This window comes from Chrysemys picta, chromosome 11 (genome assembly GCF_011386835.1).
Source record: "Chrysemys picta bellii isolate R12L10 chromosome 11, ASM1138683v2, whole genome shotgun sequence".
Classification (NCBI taxonomy): domain Eukaryota; kingdom Metazoa; phylum Chordata; order Testudines; family Emydidae; genus Chrysemys; species Chrysemys picta.
Genome location: NC_088801.1, coordinates 28,818,496 through 28,832,712, shown reverse-complemented (window position 1 = coordinate 28,832,712; position 14,217 = coordinate 28,818,496). Strand labels below are relative to the sequence as shown.

The following is a 14,217-nucleotide window of genomic DNA, read 5'->3' as shown; positions in this document are numbered from 1 at the left end:
CTGTCCCTCTGTCTGTATTCACCTGTAGTCCCTTGTTCTATACTTCGATTAGAAGCTCCTTGAAAAAAGTTTTTGTTGTTGTGTATGTACAGCGCCTAGCACAATGGGGTCCAAGTCTACGACTGGGGCTCCTAAGTGCTACCTCAGAACAAATAATAAATAACTTACTTTGGACATTTCTAGTGCATAATGGTTACTAGCAAAATATAGTAGCTGCCAAATGGCATAGCAAATAGGGTTTATCTGGAATTTTCCTCATCCAGACATATTTCCCAAAAATCTGCCAGAGGCCTCCAAAACATGGAAGTATATAGCCTGGGCCACTCCCTTACCTATTTTTTTTTCCCCCAGAGCTGGCACCAGACAGGGCCTTTTTAAAAAAAAAAAAATAATAACTTCATTACGTTCCTTTGAATTTAGGCCCATTCTCTCAATCTTAGGGCATGATTCTGCTCTCACATGCACCAGTGTAATCCAGAAGTAACCTGGAAACAATACTGATGAAAGTGACAATGGAGTCGAACACTTATTTCTGTATTGGGAAAACAGCAACTAGATCAAGAGAGAAAAAGAAAAAGCTGCAGATTTTAATTGTTCCATTTGTTGCGTGACAATATGAATAAAAGATCCAGAAAACCAATTGAGAAACAGTCTGTTTACTCATTATCATATCTTTCTTTGTGTCAGGCAATTCTTATCTTTTTTCCTGACTTATTAATAGTCATTAGCTAATTTATGTGTTGGGAACTCGCTTTGATCTCAGACAGGGTATCTGTTTATATTTTTTTCTCCCCATTGGCAGTCTTCCAAGGTGATGGATTGTGTTTGTTTGTTTTGGTTTTGAGAGTTCACAAGGTATGTACATTTCCAAACTTTAATTTAACAACACTTTCTAGCAGAACTAATTAATTTAATCTCTCTAGGCTTTCTAATCCATTTTCTTCTTCGGAAGATTATACAGTTTGAGACAGGTAAATGAGAAGATCGGAGTAGTCTGTATTTTTTCTCTGCATATCTTGTATGCTCAAAAATAAACTAATGGGGTAGCTTTTAATCTCACAACTTGAAGCAACTTTAGCAATAAAGGAATTCTGGAGAGGTTGATCCAGCATGACTCAAAAACTAGGAATGAAATAATAATTGATGGTAAAAGGCAAATAAAGTGGATATATAACCACTACTACATAGAACAGTTTATCCAAGTGTTAAGTTGTGTGAAGGTTCTCCTGCCAAGTGTTCCCTTCCTAGACAAACAGCCAGCTAACCTACAGGTTTCATCAACACTTTCCCCCCAAACATGTATTGAGGTACTGAAGGCATTTTCATGCTACCATGTAGCACTACAGCCTTCCCAGCAGAATGGAGCTTGCAGTCACTGACTGCTGCTGCCACTACCCCCAGTGAATGCTTTCCTCCATTGGGACCATGCACCCAGGTTTTCACTGTCAAAAGCCAATGTAAACCATGGGGGGGTGAACTTAGCCCAGTACAATGATTTAGATGATAAAGACAAAAGCACCCAAAACCAAATCCTCCCTTCTCCCCCACCAGCCCCTCTCCAAAAGTAGGGGTAAACAGATACTTTTTGTATACTGCCTACTACACACACACTCACCCTACAAGGAATGTGAATATATTTCACAATAAGGAAAAGTAGTTCCATGAACTGACATTATGTTTATTTGTAAATAATTCTAAGCTATAGCAACAACAGAAATATGCACAGAAAGTAATTTTAAGAACATTTTGGAAACCACTGGTCACTTTCAATTATCTGTGGTATCTGTAATTGGGATCCTTATGTTAAACAACTTTAATGCACCTTACTAAATGGACAATCCCTGTGAGTATGTGAACTATACAATCAACTAAGCAGCAAATTCCTGTAAACGTTGCCGTGAAATTGGTTTTCAAGTAATAAATAAATAATAAAGAATATCAAGTGAGCTATGGAATAATGTGCCAAATAACAATCCGCCTCCCCAAGTAGCTGATTAGATATGCAGTCAATGGAATTAATAGGTTGGTTCAGATAGCAAAGATTTCCATCACAAAAAAGACCTGGGAAGTATACAGATTGAAAATATAAAGTGTGCGCTACTTAAAATCCTCCTTCCTGATCTTTGAAATCAAATTGGAAGCTCTCCGTTACCTCTTCTATTTATAAACGTCAGAAGCAAGGGGCAGGCTTTCAAGCTGCCATTCAATGTAGTTAGCTGGGACATGGAAAAAAATAAAAAAACCCAACCCAAACATGTTATTTTTGCATCACAATGAGCAATATTGGAAGAGTTGAGTATTTTAACTGGATATTCCTGTTAATTGGTTGCAAACACCTAAGGACCTATCTAGTTGTGATAACTGAGTCAAGGCTAAAAAAAAAAAATCTAGACAAAATACTTAGATCAGATGGAATTAGGATTATAGATATACAATCACTTTAGAAGGAAAATAAAATCTTAAGAACAACTTTGGTAGTTTAAAGAAAAAAAAGTCAGACTATTGTAGGTTTTTTTTTTTTATAAAGAAATCCTTGTCAAGTAAAGCAAAATAAATCAAAAATGCAATTTCTTAGCCAAGAATGTTTGAGATACTATGTTCCAAAAACAGCCACAAAAATGACTTGCAAAAAAATGACAGGCCTCTGATTCCTCCACAGTGCTTTGTCCAATGATCACTAACAATTCTTAAAGAATGTCCCCTCTGGCTGAGAAGCCTGTATGAAAAAATTCAAATGGATTAGTTTTGTTATGGAGACGTTAAAAGGTCAATTCAAAATTGGGCTTGTAAGAGAGAGTTTCCATAGTTAACATTGTGACTAGCTTTCTATCAATTCTATGGTAATTTTTCTTGCAGTTTTCAGAAACACCAAAGTGAGATGGAACATTCATTCACCATATGGCTCAGAAAAATTTATTGGTTATTATGTATTATCATTCTTTCATGAGAAGTTCTGATAAAAAAAATTTAATATTCAGAGGCTGTGTTAAAGCGAATGTTAAGGTCAGCCAACAAAACAGTCAGTTTGACCACAGGCTATTAACGTTTTCAAGCTCTGAAATTTCAGATGATAGTACATATTCATAATACCTTAATATGACTTGGAATATTTTTATTTCAGACAATGCTCAAATGTTGTGGTTTTTAAATGAAGGATATAAAGAAAGTAATACACAATACCATCTGAGATTACACCTACAAACGAAAGCGTTTCCAGAGCAGAAAAATAAAAGCCTTGCCATTTTGTTCTCATATTAATTTTTTTTTAATCAGAAGCAAATTCACATGAACCTAAAAAGCTGAGAAAATCCAACTCTAATGGGTTATACAGCATATAGAATACTCTTCAGAGTCTATTGTCAGAGGCTTATCAATAGAGAGATTAACGGTGATTTATTTTAAGCTGCTTGAGACAATTCTTAGAAAGAAAATGAAAATCATGATTTTCTATGGTGAATTAGTGTAATTTTCAAGATGTCATACTAGTATGTGTGCCAAATCAGACTTGGAAGAGAGAAATTCTGAAGATGACAATTCAGGATAGAAATTCAAAGGATATGTGCTGTTTTCACTGAGAAACACGTTGCAGAGCGTACAAGACACACAGAGGTGAATCCACAAAGGGCATTCAGACTTAGTATTGCAAACACCTAATGTTTAGGTGCCTTGCCACCCAGTGGAATCCACCGCCCCGAGTTAGACACCCAGGTTTCCTATCCAATGCATAGGGAGAGTTAGACTTCTAAGAAAGGGATTCACAGGAGCCAGCAAGTTGAGCAGGGAGCTAGCAGTAGGAAATGGCAAGAAGAGGATATGACTTAAGCCCCCTGAGTTCCCTCCCCAAAAAAGGGAGTTATGCACCTAACCCTGGGCAAGAGGGAGTTGCCTCCTTCTGCTCAAGATTCACAGCTGTGAACCCTCTCCTGGAGATATGCATGTCCTGCCTCAAAAGAGAAGGAGACGCCACTGTCCTCCCACCTTAACCCTTATGCCTAACAGCCTAGTAGTTAGAGCACTCACCTAGGCTCAACTCCCCACTTTGCCAGATGTGGAGCAGAGACCTGAGGCCCAGTGTTCTACATGCCAGGTGAGTGCCCTGATCACCAGGCTATTTGCTATTTTGGGGTGGGTTTCTCTGAGTCTCTCCTGTTGAAACTGTTCTATTTTGTATAGAGGTATCAGATATGGACCAGCAGCCTGTCTCTGACAAAAACATCGAACCCTGCAGCAACAGCATCTGCCTCATTTTACTCTAGCTTAGATCACAACAGGAACAGAGCCTATTGAGGAACTGAACAAATACAATAAAGGGACCAGGAGGGAGAGAGGGGGGAGAAACTTGGCCACCCTACATGTTGCCTTCTTTATATTTCCATTTCTCAACAGGCCAAAAGTCAAGGAGCTGATGCTTTTTGCAATAAAACTATACCAGGAATGAAGAATCAGGTTATTATATGAGAATTAAACAGGACTTTTTGTATCAAGTTTCTTCTGTTGGCCCACCTTGTTTGCAGGTGTTCAGAATAAATCAATTCACTGTCACACACAACTCAGTAACTCTACCCTAGATACAAGGATGGTAGGAATGGCACTTTGGGCAGTGGGAACTTTCATTTAGGATGCACACACACAAACTTATCACTCTTGGTAACCTGTGCAACAAGAACATTTTATTCCCTATTCATCTATGTTGCCATGGTAACAGCAATTTACAAAACACTGGATTTTCACAGGAAAAGCCTGCTTTTATAATCTAGCAGGTAGGGCAACTTCAACACCCAATGCAAATAAGACGTATGCCTATATCTCCCATGTCAATACAAATATGTCTTACTGTCATATGCTCACTATATTAACCATGAAATTATATTCCTCCTCAGTAACAAAGTATTGTAAGTTGGCATTGAAAACAATTTAACACTCGCTAAAGACACAGTGTACAGAAAGCATCTGTCTGAAGAAAGAAAAATGGAATGTGTTTTTCATCTCTCTCAATACTTTTCATCTTTCAGACAGAATACAAAAAAAACCCCACCTTCTTTTGATCCTGGAAATGCATTTAGACACATTTCATACAGCATTAACAGAATGTTTCATTTCCCTTAAACAGAATGTAGCTATCCACTAAATTGTAAATTTCATCCTATTTCACAAAAAAAATATTTTTTTCATACTTTACAGGAGAACAGGCAAACTTTCAAAAGGGCACTGAAGTCTTTGGGTCTTACATTTTCCTCTTTTAAAGCTAAATTTCCTACACGGAAATATTCTCTCAGTTACACTTATAAACACTATTCCAGGGGTCGGCAACCTTTCAGAAAGCGTGCCGGGTCTTCATTTATTCACTCTAATTTAAGGTTTCACGTGCCAGTAATACATTTTAACATTTTTAGAAGGTCTCTTTCCATAAGTCTATAATATATAACTAAACTATTGTTGTATGTAAAGTAAATAAGGTTTTGAAAATGCTTAAGAAGCTTCATTTAAAATGCAGAGCCCCCCGGACCGGTGGCCAGGACCCGGGCAGTGTGAGTGCCACTGAAAATCAGTTTGCGTGCCGCCTTTGGCACAAGTGCCATAGGTTGCCTACCCCTACACTATTCAGTCCTTGATCCTTGGCTAGACCTGAAAACTGCATGGCACAGCTTAGGACAAGTATTGCAAAGCTAACCTTTGTGACCCCGAGGCTGATCTCTGGTGTACATTTGAGCAGTCTGATTTGGGCTCCAAGTTGTGTCAGCTGCCAAAGCTGTGAGGAAGAAGTGGAGGGTAAACCATTCCAGACATGGCCTCTTTCATCCAGTGTGCTCCCTAAACCAAATCTAGGCTGGGTGGTGGTGTAGGAACTTCTACACCAACTCTACATTCTGTACACCAAAAAAAAATATATATATATCCACAAACAAAGTCATGCAAATCACCACCACTGCAGTGGAGAACCAGGTCCTTGGTTTTCATAAATGGATCTTTTCAGCTCTGAGCAATGAAAAAAAAAATCCACTATGCTAGGACTAATTTCACCACAAAAGCTCATCTGCATGTGCAGACAATAACTGCAGACATCACTGTACAAGTTAAGGTTTGCTAAAAATTAGCACAATCACCAGAAATATTGCCTTGTAGGGAAAAAATACTGATACAACTTTGTCATAACTGTTTCCTGTGCTGACTTTCAAATGACTACAGTTCAAGGAGGTGCATACATGCATGGTTTATGCAAGAGACTTACCCTAATAGCAGTGGTGTGTGCGTTGTGGGGCCTGGGGGAGTTGCTTGTTTTTAGGGTTACCATTCGTCCGGATTCCCCCGGACATGTCCGGATTTTTGAACTAAAAATAGCGTCCGGGGGGAATTTGTTAATGTCCGGACTTCCCTCCCTCCCATGCAGAGCACTCGCGGCTAACAGGGCAGCCGGATGGTGCTACTTACATGGGGCTCCGACAGCGAGAGAGAGTCCCTCCTCCACTTCCCCCTCCCCCCCTGCAGCATAGCTCACTCCCTCCCTCCCTCCCTGCATTCGCCTCTGGCAGTCTGGAGCTCCTCCCCCGCTGCTGGCCAGCCTGCCGGGAGAACGGCTCAGACTCAGCAAGCTCCCAGAGAGACCTTAGGCGAACCGAAGGCCAACGACAAGGGAGCCAGGGGGTAGGAAGGTTCTGGAGGGGGCAGTCAAGGGGGGGGTCGGGAGTTCGGGGGGGGGCTTTCTGGGAGGTGTGGATAAGGTTTTGGGCAGTCAGGGTACGGGTAGGAGGTAGGGTCCTGGGGGGCAGTTTGGGGGGGGGGTTAGGAGGGGGCAGTTAGGGGATAAGGAACCGGAAGGCTTAGGTAGGGGGTGGGGTTCTGGAGGGCAGTTAGGAGCAGGGGTCCCAGGAGGGGGCAGTCAGGGGACAAGGAGCGGGGGGGGTGTGTTTGGGAGTTCTGGGGGGGGCTGTCAGGGGGCAGGAGTGGGGAGAGGGATCGGAGCAGTCAATGGGACAGGGAGCAGAGGGGTTTAGATGGGTCAGGAGTTCTGGGGGGGGCTGTCAGAGGGTGGGGAGTGGTTGGATGGGGTGTGGGAGTCCCAGGGCTCTGTCTGGGGGTGTGGATAAGGGTTGGGGCAATCAGGGCACAGGTAGGGGGTAGGGTCCTAGGTGGTCAGATAGGATGGGGGGAGGGTCTCAGGAGGGGGCAGTCGGGACAAGGAGCAGGGAGGCTTAGGTAGGGGGTGAAGTCTTGGGGGGGCAGTTAGGGGCAGGGGTCCCAGGAGGGGGCAGTCAGGGGACAAGGAGCGGGGGGGAGGGTTGGGGGTTCTGAGGGGGGCGGGAAGTGGGTGGGGCAGGGGTGGGGCTAGGGCAGGACAGGGGCGGGGCTCCTCCCGTCCTCTTTTTTGCTTGCTGAAATATGGTAACCCTATTGTTTTATTTTAAATTTCCACTCAGAGCTGGAGAGGTTAATATTTAAAGCAAACATATATAAGCAGGACAATTTATGCTAAGTGAAGATTCAATTTTAAAAGCATGCATAATTGGAGATTTAGACATCTTGACAATATGTGTATTTAATTGTTTTCATTTATCTTAAAAATGTCTTGTAAGCTAAAATAATTGAGAGTTAAATGTAGGTCATGATATTTTAGGAACATGATTTTTTTTAAATGAGAAATAATTTAAAATTGGTATTTTTATAATTTAGTTTGCCTCACACTTTTCCTGAATAATCTAGTAATCAATCCTGCAAACACTCACATGAGTAAATCAACTCCTGAGTACTCACATTACTCATGTGTCTGAGCATTTGCAGAATCAGGCACTAAATTATTAGTAATAAGTACCAGCCAATCAGTTTGACTAATGAATATTGTTCTCAGGGAATACTGAAGGATTAGGGAAGATAAAGTAACATACTGAAATGATCCTGTTTATATGCCAGCTGTTGACACTCTTGCAGAATGATGAGCCTTAGGGTAGATGAACTACTTAGACAAACTTTATCTTCCTTCCTTATCTGTTCAGATAGTAGCTTTCATGTGGTGGCTGATACCCTATAATTCCCACATCAAAACAAAACATGGAATACATAACACATTTAATACTTAAATGTTTAATTTATCTTTCAGTTGCTCTTTTAGTATGTTTCTTAAAAAAAGAGAAGCATTTTATATTTATATGCAAATAAGCATGTGAGATCAGGCATGCATATGGATTTTTAACTACTCAGAATCTTATCATTTAAAAAAAGAAAAGTCCTTGTCAAGGAAGGGAGAGCTAGAAAGAAGGTAGAGAGAGAAGAGTAGCCTATCAGAAAGTGTCTGAATAGGGATGGAAGGTCCAGCAATAATAAGGTAAAAGTAGGATCCACTTTGGAAGTCATTTGAGAGAACAAATTTAGCAATTTATTACATTTTTGATGTGTGCCATTATCAGAGTATCTAGGTGGCAAAATATAGAACAGATGAGGACTACAGAATTGAAAGGGGAAGATAAAGGTCAGCCAGCCCCATATTTCTGTATGTTTTAAGTGACCAAAACAAGATTTATCTCCCCCCCCTCCGCCCCCAAACAAAAACAAATACACAAAACCAATCATCATCGTTGCAATCCAAAAAGGTTGTAGCCTCATGCAGATCAAGTACTACCCAGACTGATCTCTAGCTAGGTCCATAAGACTGGCTGGCTGTTCAGTCTATGTCGGTCACTGGTGAACCGATCACACCATCAAAGCTTCGGGCAACCATGTGATTGCTTGACTGTGTAGTGACAGTCCTTGGTAAACATGCTTTGTAATAGGTCTTCCATCCTAATATGCCTGTACCAAGGAAACCACCAAAAAATGAACCAGTGTTGACACAGGCACTCACTGGGTTTCGCTATGGATAGTTTTATTGCTGATCTTGTCCTGCCACTTAATATGGAGCAGCTGATGAAGCCAACAAGAATCAAAACACTAATCCACCATTCTTCAGCCTTCCTCTACACCCATGTTTCAGTGTCATACAATCAAGTTGGTATAACCAGGGTTCTATCAATCCACATCTTCGTGGTAAGCTTTATGCCATGACATCTCCACAGAGACCACTGAACGGACTGGAACTTGGCTGCTACTATATGAGCGTCTACAAGTTTCAAGCACTCCAGCACTGTCTGGAACACTGCCAAAGTATTTAACAGTTGCCATCTGATCAGTATGCCATCTGGTCAGGTTAATACTGAGCTGGTTGTAATCTATTGTCAAAGTCTCCTTTATAGGGTGACCAGATGTCCTGATTTTTGGGCCTTCTCCTTATATAGGCTCCTATTACCCCCCCAGCCCTGATTTTTCACATTTGCTGTCTGGTCACCCTACTCCTTCAGGAACTTACTTCTGTCTGATTGATAACCAAACCAAAGTGTACTGGTTCTGGCCCTACCAGATCAGCTATCAACTACAGTGATTCACAGATTGAACCAATAAGACAAGGTATTCAAGGTATCAAAGCAAAATGATGTTCAGCTCAGCACCACCGACAGTTGCCTCCTCTAGCTTATCCATCTGCCAATCAATACCAAATATTGAACAAAGGTTATGATAGGACGTAGCCTCGAATTCCCATGGAAACAGGAAACCATGCTATGTATCTACCATTATCTCAAAACACAGCTTTCTATTTCATTATAGAACTCTATTAATAACGTTATCTTCCCAGGGATGCCGAGTCACGTCATCAAATCCTACAGGCTCACCTGATCCACTGAATCAAAGTTTGATTGAAGTCTATTACTAAAGTGCTGCACATGGCTTATTGAATTCAAGCATATTCTCAAAAAGCTGTCTCATGGTAAAGATTTAGTCAATAGGGGAATGACCAAGTTTTGTGCCTTTGCCACAAAGTTCAGAACTGATTCAGGACATTAACTCAGAAGCAAAGTCTTTCCCTGGGACCGACAAGAGCATAATTCATCTATAGTGGCAATTACACCCAGCCTTATTGCCTTTTTCTAACGAGAGGCAGAACACCACCCTTCTTCCAGTCAAAGATGATATTAGTGAGCCAGATGGTCTGGAAGAATCTGTGCAGACATGGTACAACAATACTCTCATCTGTCTTCAGTAACTCAGGTGTGAGATTACAAAGCCCCGGGGCCTTCTCAGATTTCAATTTCCAGACAGCAATCTACAACTATCCTTAAATAGATACCAACATATGTAAAATTTAATTTGACCCTAATGTCAATCCTTCATGCCTGTAATTTCAGTTGAAAACCTCTTTAGGAGGACTGAGCCTTTAAAAAAAAAAAACAACAACAAAAAAAAAACAGTATTTTTTTATATATCCAAAAAATGAAGTTAAGAAATTAGGGGACTGATTTTCCACTCCATTACATTAGCTTTATGCTCCAAGGCCCTTCATTTTTGGTTTTTATTTGTTTAAGATTTCCCAGGAATTTATCGGTGTTGTTTATTACAAAAAAAAAATTAAAAATGGGGGAAAAAAATCAGTGCTTCAGTTTTCCGGGTAAATATCGGAGACAAGAGAGAAATAAAGCAACGAATAGAGAAGAGGGGCCTCAGAAGTGGAAGAGGTAGAGGAAGGAAGGGCATAGTCTCCTCATGCTGCCTTCTCCACCTCTTCCACTTCCAGGCCCGTTCCAGAAGGAGATATGGCAGCTCTGTTACTTAGGATTCCCAGGTTACTAGGCTGCCATCTCTCCTTCCGGAGCAGGGAGCTGGATCCAGGGAGTTCCAGCACTTCTAATTTTAGGACTCAAGCACTGAGGTGCATGCATATGTGCATATATATGTATCTTCCATGACACTGTCTTACTTTAACAGATAGACTAATTTTTTATCATCACATACACCTGCCCAATGTCATATGTTGGATTTTCTTAACCCAATTTTTCATGTAGTTGAGCGATCCAAAATTTGGTAACTATTGAATAAAAGGTTTTGTTAAACCTGGAAATTTTTCAGGAAAAATTGGTAAAAACTGAAAATGAAGGGCCTTGCTTATGCTGCAGTAACTCCATTATTTCCTGGAAATAGGGACATAAACATGTTAGGGGGACAGGAGGGAATTCTTCCTCCTATCCTCTCCTATATACACCATTGCCCGAGTTGGCCAGGTACCATATGGAGTTTTTTCTACCTTTCACTGAACCATGACATTCAGCAATGAATGAGGAATTTTAGTTGACACAACAACTTGTAGCACCACATACACTGACAATTATTCTATAAATCACATGTTTATCCACACATACACACAGAGCACAATGGATGGCACATTTGTCCTTTGACTCCATTAAAAATAAGCCTCTTGAACTGAAGGAGAGCTGTGGTACTGACACTTGTAGATCTCAAAGCCGCTACATGGATTTACGACTTGAGGGCAACACACTCATTGACACCCACAAAGCCAGCACATTACAGAAAATTCCTCAAGACAATTTTGTAATGATGGCAAATTTGAGCCAAGTTTTTTGTAATATAAAAATTACAGTAATCAGAACAGTCAGGACTTTACAAAGACCTTATGATGTAAGACATCATGCAGTCTCTGGATAATTTACTTTTCTACCATTAGTGCTTCAGTGCTAGGAGCTATCTATGTGCATAATGACTATGAATTTTCAGATAGTAAATACGGACACTTTCATAACATATTCAGAAGTACCCCTTGGGAAAAAAAGAAACTATGATCCCAGTGATGTGACACACATTAGATAGCTAAAGTGATTGATGCAACCTGACATTTTACAGTACTTCATAAACTACCGGTACATCATGTGGAACACTAACATTTTTTAATACATAAAACTCTGTATTAGAAGACAACTTTAGAGATGGTATTGGAGAAAAAATGTTGTTACTGACTTCTCAGGACATCTTTCTAGCCTTTGGAAATAGTTCTTACTACCTTTTTAAAAAAAAAAAAAAGTAAGATTCTGATTAAGCATACACATGTTAAATCTTCACCCAATATGTTTCAATCAGAATTATTAGAGAGACTGTTTTTTCCCTCAGGTACTATAGCTGGTAACTGAGTGCTGTATAAATTGCTCAGTGCATGCCACAGTTGTCCGCTGATAGCAATTTAAAAAACACACAAATAAAAAGGCACATTAGAAAATGTGATTGAGATCTAATTCTCCTCAGTACACCCCCACACACACTTCCATTGCCATTGACAGGCATTTTGTAAGTACGGGAATACAAAAGATAAATCATTATGTTTTCAAACAGCTTCTTCAACCAACCACTGAAAATAATCAAGTATTATACTATCAAATATCAAGCCCTATCATGCCCTGAAATCAATTAGGAATCCCAGGCAAATATATATTGGTAAAATATGGCTCAGTGTGATTTTTGAGCCATATGTGTTGAAAATTACACAGTGCATTACAAACTCACCCTTCTAATCTTACATCTGGCAAACTTCTGTTAAGTGCAATCAAGTCACTGGCCATAAGGTTAAATTGGTTGATTTTAAACAGCTCTTTCATTTTCTCCTGGTCATCTTTGGGAATGAGCACAGCCTTTCCCATTTCTCCAGGTCCTTCTTGGTTTCTTGAAATAACAGCTGTAACACAAGATAACAAAATACCCACTTTTAATATTTGTGTATTGGTTTCATTCTGCATTAATAGGAGACTTATGTCATCTATCAACATGGGGTAATTTAGAGAAAAATAAGAAGTCTGCACTCCAGCCTGAGATTTCACCCATATCTGGACCTGAACTTGAATCAAGACTTTTTTTTGTTTCCCTAAAGTTTAGAATTTTCAAATACATTTTTCCACCAACTTCTGATTTCTGGCAGTGACCACATATAATAGTAATGAATCATATTTTTATATATATATACATACATACACACATATATATATATATATACACACATATACACACACACACACACACACACAGAGTGAGCAACAACAATTATGTGTCACAATATCATATTCCCAGTGAAATTTTGCAGATACAAGAGATTTGAAGAGATTTATATAAAGGATCCAACTTATCGGATGCTTATGAAAATTGAATCCAAACTCCTAACCTTTTGAAAATCACCTTTGACTGCTATGCACATGCTACTAAATATTCTAGCCATAAAGAAACTAATCCCAAAGCGAGAAGATTGTATATCTACATTATCCCAATGTGAATTATGCTACAGTACGGTACAGTCTTAGAATACATGTTTTATATATTTATAATATATTTGATGAGAGGTATTTGTACATAAGACATAGGTTAAAATGTGCTGCATTCATTTTCTAAGTTTCTCAGTATCAAAATAAAAAGTATATTGAACTTGAGATATAATTACATCATCATATTATACAAGACAAAAGAGTGGCAAGGAACATCCTGCTGAAAAACAATGTAATAAGTACAATCAATTTCACTATGTACCTTCAATGTGTATTTAAATGAAAAAATAAATCTCCAAGAAAACTATTATTACTAATTATTTGCATGTTAAATCAATCCACAAGACAAGAGCATTCTTTTAAAAACAATCAGCATAATAAAATTGCTAGATCTTCAGTGTCAAGATTAATCTGATGACAACGACGACATGGATAATCAAATAAAAACATTGCCACGGTGGCCCTGATCCTACAATCAAATCTGCATAGGCATTTGATTGCAGGAATGGATTGGTTTGTTTTGAAGGTTTGGTGAAGGAAGAGTTTGTGTCAGTTCTTAAAGTTAATCAGAAAATACCCAGAGATATTAGTGTGACATAATTTGCCCAGACATTGTCACACAACCTCAGAACCCATTTCCCAGAATAAAAGAAACAAAACAAACAAAAACTTCAGTTACTGTTTAAAATCTGAAACCAAGCCATATTTTTATTAAAAATGGTTTCCTAAACCTGAGATTGACCTCACCTTTAAGTGGAGGTGGTGTGCGCAAGGGGCACAGTTGTCCAGCTTGCTTGAGAGGGGGAGGGGGAGAAAACAAGCAAGAAGCCGCTTTAAGCAAGAAGCCGCTTTGATCAACAACCCCAAAAAAGCCGGATCTCAGGAAACCGTACCAAAAGCAAAGGAAAGAGGAACCCTTCTCTGAAGCACTGATGTCACTTCTGGGAGGGGCAGGAGCCAGGTCTCACTCGCCGGAGGTGAAATCATAGCCCTAATGAAGTCAATAGCAAGACTCCCAAGAAACTCTCATGGGATCAGGATTTCATCCCAGGAATGTCTTCACAGCATTCCTATGAAATAGGCTGCTTAATGGGATATCCTA

The 14,217-nt window shown here is 39.7% G+C and overlaps 1 protein-coding gene across 5 annotated transcripts in view; it reads right to left on the bottom strand.

Moving 5' to 3' along the window:
• The window catches only part of GALNT13 (polypeptide N-acetylgalactosaminyltransferase 13), a 325,828-nt gene that overhangs the window by 185,669 nt on the left and 125,942 nt on the right, over window positions 1–14,217 (bottom strand). For all 5 annotated transcript variants that reach the window (XM_065561738.1, XM_065561742.1, XM_065561740.1 and 2 more), the window contains exon 3: window positions 12,370–12,538. In XM_065561738.1, the coding sequence (XP_065417810.1) occupies window positions 12,370–12,538 (169 nt within the window). The remainder of the gene's footprint in view (window positions 1–12,369; window positions 12,539–14,217) is intronic.